At 48.8% G+C, this 9,666-nt stretch overlaps 4 protein-coding genes across 4 annotated transcripts; 3 read left to right on the top strand and 1 right to left on the bottom strand.

Moving 5' to 3' along the window:
• Positions 1-65: 65 nt before the first annotated feature.
• ASPGLDRAFT_52975 (cupin domain-containing protein) lies at positions 66-1,215 on the top strand. The gene is made up of 2 exons (XM_022547876.1): positions 66-769; positions 830-1,215. The coding sequence occupies exons 1-2, from the start codon at positions 373-375 to the stop codon at positions 1,057-1,059; spliced, it is 627 nt and encodes a 208-aa protein (XP_022395781.1). The 5' UTR covers positions 66-372; the 3' UTR covers positions 1,060-1,215.
• A 2,915-nt stretch (positions 1,216-4,130) lies between these two features.
• ASPGLDRAFT_137585 (uncharacterized protein) lies at positions 4,131-4,289 on the top strand (the record flags this gene model as incomplete). Its single annotated transcript, XM_022541540.1, has 1 exon — positions 4,131-4,289. One exon carries the CDS (start codon positions 4,131-4,133, stop codon positions 4,287-4,289), a length of 159 nt encoding a protein of 52 aa, XP_022395780.1.
• Positions 4,290-5,181: 892 nt separating this feature from the next.
• On the bottom strand, positions 5,182-7,619 carry ASPGLDRAFT_52973 (DUF3176 domain-containing protein). The gene is made up of 3 exons (XM_022547875.1): positions 7,544-7,619; positions 7,351-7,471; positions 5,182-7,279 (listed from the first exon to the last, which is right to left on the bottom strand). The coding sequence occupies exon 3, from the start codon at positions 7,218-7,220 to the stop codon at positions 5,244-5,246; it is 1,977 nt and encodes a 658-aa protein (XP_022395779.1). The 5' UTR covers positions 7,221-7,279; positions 7,351-7,471; positions 7,544-7,619; the 3' UTR covers positions 5,182-5,243.
• A 1,561-nt stretch (positions 7,620-9,180) lies between these two features.
• Positions 9,181-9,552, top strand: ASPGLDRAFT_52972 (uncharacterized protein). Its single transcript, XM_022547874.1, has one exon. The coding sequence runs from the start codon at positions 9,230-9,232 to the stop codon at positions 9,398-9,400; it is 171 nt and encodes a 56-aa protein (XP_022395778.1). The 5' UTR covers positions 9,181-9,229; the 3' UTR covers positions 9,401-9,552.
• The last annotated feature ends 114 nt before the right edge of the window (positions 9,553-9,666 follow it).

The following is a 9,666-nucleotide window of genomic DNA, read 5'->3' as shown; positions in this document are numbered from 1 at the left end:
AGTGGGTAACAGTGTACTGTCATAACCAGAACATGTATATACTGAAATTAAAAATGGGTGTATGTCAGCGGTATTTATGCTAGTGCGGTTATCTTGCGGCTAGCCATGGCTAACCATAGCCAAACCTGCAAATAACTTAATAACCAAAACCGCAAATTACGGCTGCGGTTAGCAAAGTAGTAACCACCAATGCGGTTTTGCCGCAGTCTACTCCTCACCAGTATGGAGCTGACAGCCGCCCAAACGAAAATTACCCCGACCCACCGCCCAACTTCCCCGAACCCAACATTTTAAGCTTGATCAACCTCACGCCTCACAAGAAATCACATACCACACCACCTGGGCACCCTTGGGACCTTTACACAACACTAAATGCTCTCGTTCCTCGCCAAGCAAATTCCTCGAACAAGAACAGCAAACCTAAACCCGATAATCTTCGACAACGGCCTCTCATCCATCGAATTCAAAGCCCCAGCCGACCGATACCTAGTAGTAAACCGATGGCCACCAGCCTCAAATGCCAGGAACCGAAACATCGCACTCCGGCCTCCATTACACTGGCACCGGCACCAGTCCGAGACATTCCATGTTCTCCAAGGTTTAGCGGAGTTCACATGTAAAGGACAGAAGATCACTAAATCGGTAGGCGAATCGATGACTATACCTGCCCGCGCAATCCACACGTTCTGCAACGCGAGTCCGACGCAGGAATTGGCTGTGGAGTTTGTATTAGAGCCAAAGTGGAAGGAGAGGGATGAGGCTTTTTTTCGTGAGTTACCTTATCTTGCTTCTATTTGATGTTGGGTTTACGTAGTTGATGAGATTCTAGGGAATGTACAGTCCTATCGAGATGACTGTCGAAAGGTGGGCGTGAGCCGCAGTCTTCCTCAGGTGCTTCTGTTTAACTATGTTGGTGGTGTTGTACTCGCTCTGCCAGGGCCGCCTTCTATTGCGAGACCCCTCGGTGTGCTGTTGAATTTCTTTGGGGGCCTGGTTTTGGGGAAATATCTCCTGGGGTATCAGGAGTCCTATCCCGAGTATCATAAGCGAGCTTCGTAACAAGAAGCGCTATTGTTTGAAAATGTTAGATTAGACTCGAGGGCGTATCGAGCGAAAAACAGAATAGTGAAGACATTGATTCTTTGTCTCCTTTAAAACGAACCATAGCTGTCAGTTATTTTCCCTAGTGAAATATAATAACAGGTTACAGGTCGGGTGTAGTAGTGTGTGTGTGTGTGTGTGTCTATTTTACGTCGAGGTTCGGGCCTTTCCACGCATCCTTGGGAACCTCGGAAGCGGAAAAACCCTGGTCCCGGTGCGGGACATACGACGGGCAGATCGAGACTGCCTGTCACCTAGCTAAACTACCATCTATCATCTATATACAGGTAGCCTCCCGCGCGGGGGGCTGCTTAAGAGGGTGTAGTAGTAGTAGTAGTAGTAATATTTAACGTCAGTGTGGGACACGCGTTAGTCACGTGCCCGCGGAGATCCCGGAACGGAATATACGACGGGCAGAGCGGAACTGCCTATCTAGTAGCTAAGCTAATTCTATCATACACATTAGCGACACTCCCGCGCGGGAGCTCACATGGAAATTGGGCCGCAGGAGCGGAAATACATGGTTGATGGGAGGTGGGAAGGAGGAGGAGGGGGGAGAGGATGTGTGAGAAAGGGATTTTGTTTAGTGTGCGGGGCAGATTTTGAGGTAGAAGTGAGAATTCTGAACCCATTCATGAAAGTCCTCTATCCCTGACTTGGATCGCAGGATCTCGTCAACCTGTCTCTGCCCCCATGGGTGAGGGGATGCCTTGTGGCCTTTTCGGCAGTAATAGAAGTGGTGGGGGGACTTTGGGCCTCCGCAAGAGCATTCCATTTTTGCATCTTCATGTCCAAATCGCTCATGATATTGGGCAAAGTCTCCGTGGCCTGTCCGGGCAGCAAGGAGTCGGCCAAGGGTGGCTCTGGGAAGGGATAGTTCATGAGGTCGTTTATCCAGGCCTATGGAGAGGTCTTGATATCGCTGTGGTGCGTTCTCAGCCCAAAAGGATTGAAATCGTTGCCAGAATTCCTCCTTCAAAGTCCGGTGAGCCCAAGCGTGTCTCACAGGAGGGGCATTGGTCTGTGGGGCAGACCTGGCTCCTCTTTTTGCTTGTTCATCTGCCCGCTCATTCCCTGCGATACCAGTATGCCCAGGGATCCAGTGGATGTGGACTTGCCCGGGTGGGATAGCTTGGCATCGGGAGGGCCGGTTGGGCCAGGAATTCATGGCTTCTTGAGTGGCCTGGATGGTCTGTTGGCTAGAGCCTCTAGGGTGGCCCTGTAGCTGTCGAGCTACTTCCTGGTTGTCAAGGAGGAGGTATAGGTTCTGAGTAAAGGGGGCCTGGGTGCTGTTGATGGCTGCTTTTAGTCCTTCATGTGCTGCTGTGGCCTCTGCATCAAAGACTTCATGATGTGGGAGGGAGAGATGGCCGCGAGCAGATTCCTGCTTCCAAGCACCCCAGTATCCATACCATCCAGCGCCAGCCACTTTGTCTGAGGCATTCAGGCGGCTGCCATCTGTGAAGAGGAACATGGAGAGTGGAGGGCATAGGTCTGCCCAGTGTTGAAAGTCTGCACTTGCCCTGTCTCGGGTGCGGCAGATATTTTGGGCAGTGTTGGGGTTATCAGCCTGCCAGGGGGGATAGACCAGAGGGTCTGTCTGTTCTATTCCTCCCAGCCATGGTGGGTGATTGTGTATTAGGCGTGTATTGGAGGGGACGGATCGTACTCGGTGTACGCGTCTGAAAACTGGGTGGCGATTGTCCAATCTGGATGCGCGCAGCCTGGCAGCAGCGCGTTTCTGATCAAGGATGATCTCCATAGGGGGTATGGCAGTTTCCCGATGGAGGACTACGATAGGGGTGGTCCGGTATACTGGGAGGGTGCCCCGGAGTGCTTCCCTGAGCACCCGGTCTAGCCAGGAAAGGGCAGAGTCGACTCGGTTGGATATATATGTCTGGTTCCGGGGTCTGCGTCGACCTGGCCACCAGGCCTCGGCCCCATAGCAGAGAACTGAGATAACACAGGCCACTGTGGCATGTCGGAGTAGGGAGGCTCTGGCTCCTCTTGTTGTGTTGGCTAGTGATTTGATCCCAGCTGCTGTTTGCTTGGCCTTTGCTGCAAGTGTCCTGCAGTGATTGCCAAAGCTCATCCGTCGATCAAACCAGATGCCCAACCAGCGTGTTGCCCCGCCGGGAGGGGGAGGGTTGATTGTTTGAATGCCCTGAGGGGTGTGTACAGAGCATGAGGGGTTAGAGTGGTTGGTTCCTCGTGAGAAGTGTTGTAGTTCAGTCTTGTTGAAGTCAAAGGTGAGTCCTTCTCTGGCCCCCCATTTACAGGTCGGGTGGCATCGTTCTAGAGGTGCGGTGCCGCGCTAGTGAGTCACATGACTCATTTAGCGGCTTCCGGTCCTTACAATACCAGGTTTTAATTACCCGGCATCTGAGTTTTACAGATTCTTGACCATTGGATTTAGAGACTAATCATTAGTTATCCATTTGCCGTAGTTTTGCTCGCCGTTCCATGAGTTCCAACTCTTTTTCTTCATTTAGAAGTTGTTTTGCCTGGTTTTGGAGCTGTTTCTCTCGTATTTCTTCTTCTTTATCCTTCAATTGAAGCTCAAGTTCACGGATCTCTAAAGCTTGCCGTTGTTGCTCAGTATTTAATATATTCTGTGAGGGGATCCGACGAAGGCTTTGTGAAGTGGATGAGGCGGAACTGGCAACGCTATGAGGAAGACCCGGGTCAAGGTTTCGGTGCGTTTCTTGAGTGGTGTGTTAGTGTTGTAGGTGCAAGAGGTGAAAGTGCAGAGGGTCATTTTCGTCATGCAGGCCTAGAAATTGAAGTATTATAGTTAATTCTTGCTATCTCTCATTATACGTGATGCTGAATCCTGGTTATTGTTCACGTTAGATGGAAATGCTTTGAAAGGTGCAAGCAAATTGTGTGCCGGATATTTACTGACTGGTCATTGAAATGAAGTGGATATAACTAAATAAATAAATAAATTTATACGCCCGGTCACCTTGAGGTATGGGGTGCTGCACGCTATCTAACCAATGGGGAAAAACCCAGCGTGGGCGAGTCCCATGCTGCGCACCATCGTCAACTACGATCGCATATGCGTAATGGATCAGGGCCGGATCGCGGAGATGGATACGCCCTTGAACCTTTGGGACAAGGCAGATGGTATATTCCGAGGGATGTGTGATAAGAGTGGGATTACACGGCAGGATATCAAGAAATAAGTTCTTGTGTGGGATTGGATTTTACTAACTTGTGACTATATTCCTCTCCTTAATAACTTAATAGGTTGCGTTGTATTCTGGCTGTTGCCCTGTTTCTTCCAGTTGCACGTGCTGCTGTTGAATATATGAATATACTACCACAGAGGACTATAGTATTAGTCCGTGTATATGTATTATGACCGATGTCATATCATGTCTCATGTATCAGTAAACTTACTCTACCCATGTCAGAAATACAGAATAAACAGTAGAATGCTGCAAATAATCCACACGCCGCATTCATGCTCCGAAACATTGCCGGATCAGGTAATCTTGAAACTTCACAAGCATCTGATGAGAATCAATATGACAGATTAGGAAACGGTTACTGTAATCAAGTAAGAACATAAGCAAAGATGAGAACAATAATTGATTTCCGAGCTCGTGCGAGAATACCTTCAAATAAATAAAGCCCATGCCCCCGTGCTCTGCGAGGCTGAAAGAGCTGAAAGTCTTCCATTGCCGGACCCCTGTCTAGTGTGGAGATCATGCAACTTGCGAACAGGTTTGCTTCTGCTCACCTTATAATAGGAACTCAGAAGAGTCGAGCAGCCCCTTCCCCCTCTCTAGAGGCCACATCATCAATCACAACACGCATCTCTCTGATGGTGAGGTGATGAGCAAGAGCAAGATGGAGGATGATGGATTAGACTGTCTGGAACCAAGACCCACCCGGCCCGGCCCGGGGTTTGGGTAGCCAATCATAGTGAAACGATTTTGGGGTTTCCGTAGCCTAGAGTACTCAATATACTGGGTTAAAAAGGGATTGGAGTGTATCTGAGATGGGAACACGCTTTCAGGAACTAATCGGGGTTGGTTAGCCCGTGAAACATGGTCTGTCATAGCTTTAGGGCTCGGTATGGACAATAAACTTGATTAAATAATAATAATAATGATAATGATAGCACCAAAATATTATCGCTCAGAGAATAAAAGGGGACTCCTATCCTCTCCTTCTACAACAATCCTAATTTTCTTTGACATAGAGTGTATCTTGCCTAAATGCCGAAGGTTGGAAATCTCATGTTCTCGATCAACCTCCAACTGTCCCATGAGGAGTGGAAAGATGGATGATTTCCATAGCACGGGTTGACCAAGGCTAACAATTGCTGTGGCCATGAAGAGACAAATGGACAAGATGACGGTTACTATGGGAAGAATAGTCCACGGCCAACGGACATGGATGAATGTCTCAGTTCGGTAAGCTCTTCCGTAGACTTTAGTGAGTCCAGTGCCTGAGCGAATATTGTCGGTCATACTAGTGGCCATTCTGCTGAATGATTCAGTGATGTTATCACTATAGTTGAGAATTGGGACTAAGAGAAGACCAGACGTGGCTTTGCCATTAAAGCGACTAAGAACGGCATCGAAAAGCATTCTAAGATGCATCTGAAGTTGTAAATGGGCAATACGAGAAATATGGTAGGTCGAGTTGCTTGACAAGGCCTTCGCCCCATCCACAGGTATGAGAGTTCTCGCTGCGGTGTCCCTATGGTAATTGCTGATTCGTAGAGATTGGCTTCTTGATGGTTGAACGTTGCGTTTGTTTGTGGAAACATGGTTCTGCGTATACTGTTTTTCACACAGCTGAACTGAGCATTGCGTCATCTGAGGCTTTGGCTCACTCACACTGATGTTCTCAGTAGTATACTTAATGGTATCAGGATTGTACTTTGCCATGAAGACAGAGATAATCTGGGCAAGTTCCGATTCGGGAACATCTGGCTCGCGAACGATAGCTCTAAAGCCACTACGAAATATCTCAATAGTGTCATTGGAATTCGATGCCTTAGGGGCCCCTGGGACAAATGTAAACCCATTCGGGGCTGAGTAGTTGCAGTCAATAGGGATCGATGCGGCCATTCTGCGGAGTGATGGAGTACTGGGACGAGAAAGGATATCATGCCAATACTTCCATTTAAGAGTGGAGTTCTGTCCATCATATGGTCTTGAAATTGGCCGGCAGTCCTGTGTTGCTGCTTCTGTAACATCTTCACAAGACGTACAAATTCCAAGCGTGGTGAAGTCAGGATAATGGCAGGATTCTGAGGGACACTTTGCGTCGAGTGGGATGTTTATTTGTGCCAACCCATTGAATACGGCAGGCTGCATTGTATGATCCATTTGGAATGTGCTCGTGTCCCATTTGGAAGAATAGTCCTGTGCTTTCTGGACATATGCAGTCTCATTTAGCGCTTGTACTTGTCGTGATGGGAACGCTAAGATCTGCTGTGCAAAAGGATCGATGGCAACAGCAGTGGCCATCAGCGCTGCTCCAGCCAATGCTAGAAACGACCTGACTCTCCAGAATATTTCCAGGGATCCCCAAGGACCACGGCTGGCTTGGTCAAGAAGATGGAAATGATAGAGTTGCGTTGGTTTTGGATGGCGGCCGTGTCCCCACTTCAACTGGCCGAGACAGGCCGAAACTGGAATAAGCATCGCTGCCTTTATGAAAGCCGCAAGGACGGAAATCACTGCATTAGGTGAGATAGAATATTGCCAGCTGATATAGGCTTTCCCATTCACGTATCCTAGAAAACCTATTAAGAGAGCAAGACAGGTGACACTGAGAATGGCACCCCCAACCTCCCAGGTCCAGGAACCTTCCCAGTCGTAATTGTTGAGTGCCTCCTTTACGCGTGAAAGCTTTGTCTCTTGCGACTTAAATACTTCCTCGCTTGGTTGAGGAGCGGCTTGGGATTCGCTTTTTCTGCCATGATCAATAGATCGGCTGAGGTTTTCGGAATTATTTGAGTTTTCTGACGCCTCTGTCGATGACGGAGCCCCAGTAAGCGATGAATACGTATCCATTTTCGGCGGCTGCGAGAGCTGCGGGCTATGGTTGACCTCGGAGCCCTGCGAATTGTCGAGTGCTGAATATTGATTCATTGTCGTCACTGAGTTATTTCTTTCGAGATTGTGATAGTTGGAATGAACTGGTAAGATCCCTTTCCAGTAATGGAACAATCAACATCAGCATATAGGCAATGGATATATGGCCCTGAAATAAGAGACTGACCAGCGCACAAGCCCACAAAAAGAGAGAGAGAGAGAAAAACAGGAGAAAATAGGAAATGAGCATGAAAAACACCCCGCAGCGCCCTGAAGAGGCTGGAATCTGCAGACAAGGCTGTGCAAGGCTACAAACAAGAGCATCGATTGGTGTGAGCGGGAAGGAGTACTGTAGATCTGTAGGAGATGCTAATTCCTACCATTTTTATACGACGCCCAATGTAATTGACGAACGAAAATAGTAAAATAATGTACAAGGGAATAGAGTTGCATTCGGGTCGGGTAGGGTAGGGAAATGGGCACCTTATGTCACAGGCTGCGCCTGTCGCATAAGCGATATGTCTAGTCAAGCGGAGAGGCTATCAGACGGAGAGGTTATCGGAGGAACTATTTACCCGCACTGTGCACACATGTATTTAGAGCCGCTCGATCGGGCATCCGTCCGATATCTCTTCAACGAAATCTTTTGTGCCAAAGCTAGTCATTAGCATTTCCGGGCCTAGCCCTTAACACACAGGCCTTAGTTAGACAGAACCAAGGCTCTGAGACAGTGTACTCAGACTTGTCCAAAGCTATGTCTTCATTTCTCCAATGCATGCAAAACAAGGATCTGGAGACACAAAGGACTATAGATTGACTGCAGACTAGTCATAGTGAGACACTGAGTGATTCAGACTGGAGGATAGATCAAGCCAGACTCCTCCAGTGGAGAGAACACATTTATGTCCTGAGGATCAGGTCTCTTATACATGAGATTATCAAAATCCATTATGATGACCCTACTGAGTGAGCATAGAGGCCTTCAGCCCCTGAGCCCAGGTTTCCTCAACATCATAAACCAGTGGCCCAGTGCCGCAGTTAGGTCTGTGGCGGAGCGGAGTGGGAGGGCACCAAACTGTTGTGGATGAAGGACCTTATGCTTGATGGCTACCCATGCCATCTGACGGGCTATGAGGCGCTCTAGGCCCTTTACAAAAACTGATAGGAGGGAAATCAACCTGTAGGTCCTGGGAGAGCTTCAGTACCTTTTCCCGGGCTTTGGGATGGCTAGCTACAAGCGAGGCGTCTCGGAATGGGGTAGGATGCCAGCCTTGGGCTGCGCAGAGTCGGTACAGTGATGAGATGGCAGGACCTACCGACCTAGGACAGGCCATGCCTTCCTGAGGATAAGGGTGGAAACGCTATTTTTTCCTGGGGTGCTGTTCTTGGGCCTAGCTACCGCAATCTATATATCTCTCTCAGTGATGTCAGGGAAGGGCAAATAGGGATTGCTGGTAGGCTCTGTATTGGGGTCCACATCCTCTGAGCAAGCGGCCTTCTGCAGGAGCGTACGCACTAGGTAATTTGCCTTATCATCAGTAGAGACATGGAGGTGCTCTCCATCTCTCAGGGGGGAGATAGGTAGGGAGCCTTCAGTGCGATTCCACTTTACTGCATTGAAGACATCTTTCAGTTCCTTGAATTCATCAATCTTAGAGCGCCAGAAATGACATTTGCTGCATCAGACCATACAGCGGAAGGTCTGTTTGGCTTCCACTATGTCCTCTGATGTGGATGTTGGATTTCATACAACCCTGCAGAGGGTTCTGACTACTATAGAGCAGTCCTGGTTTACCACTTGTGGCCATGGGGCAGAGGATATGCCCTTTTGGTGGATGCTTCCAGAGCAGTGGAAATTGCCTGAGTGGTATTGACTGCAAGTTCATCCAGTTGGGCAGGAGAAGGGTGGGAAGGAAGGGAAGAGACCACATCATTCAAGTATACTCTCTCTCCTTGGATCACTTCTTGGAAAGGCTCCTCGTTGAGGGTAGACCAGTGGAAGGGTGGTTTGATGTCTCCAGGGTAGAGTGTCACTCGGGGCGGGGTGGGGCGGGCTTTGGCAGGCGATGCCCCGCCCCAGCGGGCTTTGGGGCGGGGTGAGCCATAACCCTTCCCGCCCCAAGGCCCCGGTGGGTTGGGGCGGGTTTTGGCCCAAACCCCCGAGACTCTCCAAACTATACCCAATCAGTCGATCGGATATCGCACTATTCCAACCATGGTTAGTTTGGGGCAGCTAACGGGGCGGGTTTCCCAGCCCACCCCGAATTCTCAGTAATTTTTGTATTCAGAACATGATTACTCGATAGTTTATGCAGCCATGTATAATTACAGCCAGATTACCATATTGAAATACATCCTCGTGCGAAGGTCTAAGTTGTTTATCATTGCAACGGTCGCAATATACCACAAATATCATGGATAAATCACTTTGAAATCATATAGACCCTCATATCGGTCCATAAGTAATAGCAACTTGGAAGCATTACAAGCCTGAGCAGATATT

The sequence above is a fragment of the Aspergillus glaucus genome, assembly GCF_001890805.1.
Source record: "Aspergillus glaucus CBS 516.65 unplaced genomic scaffold ASPGLscaffold_35, whole genome shotgun sequence".
NCBI classification, from domain to species: Eukaryota; Fungi; Ascomycota; class Eurotiomycetes; order Eurotiales; family Aspergillaceae; genus Aspergillus; species Aspergillus glaucus.
Note: the sequence above shows the minus strand (reverse complement) of the source record. Positions and strands in the feature narration are given on the sequence as shown.

Bases quoted from the DNA above. Each gene is read 5' to 3' on its own strand.
- ASPGLDRAFT_52975 (XM_022547876.1), top strand. From the start codon at position 373: ATGCTCTCGTTCCTCGCCAAGCAAATTCCTCGAACAAGAACAGCAAAC. The intron at 770-829 runs GTGAGTTACCTT...ATGAGATTCTAG, and splicing joins GAGGGATGAGGCTTTTTTTC to GGAATGTACAGTCCTATCGA.
- ASPGLDRAFT_52973 (XM_022547875.1), bottom strand. From the start codon at position 7,220: ATGAATCAATATTCAGCACTCGACAATTCGCAGGGCTCCGAGGTCAAC.
- ASPGLDRAFT_52972 (XM_022547874.1), top strand. From the start codon at position 9,230: ATGCCCCGCCCCAGCGGGCTTTGGGGCGGGGTGAGCCATAACCCTTCC.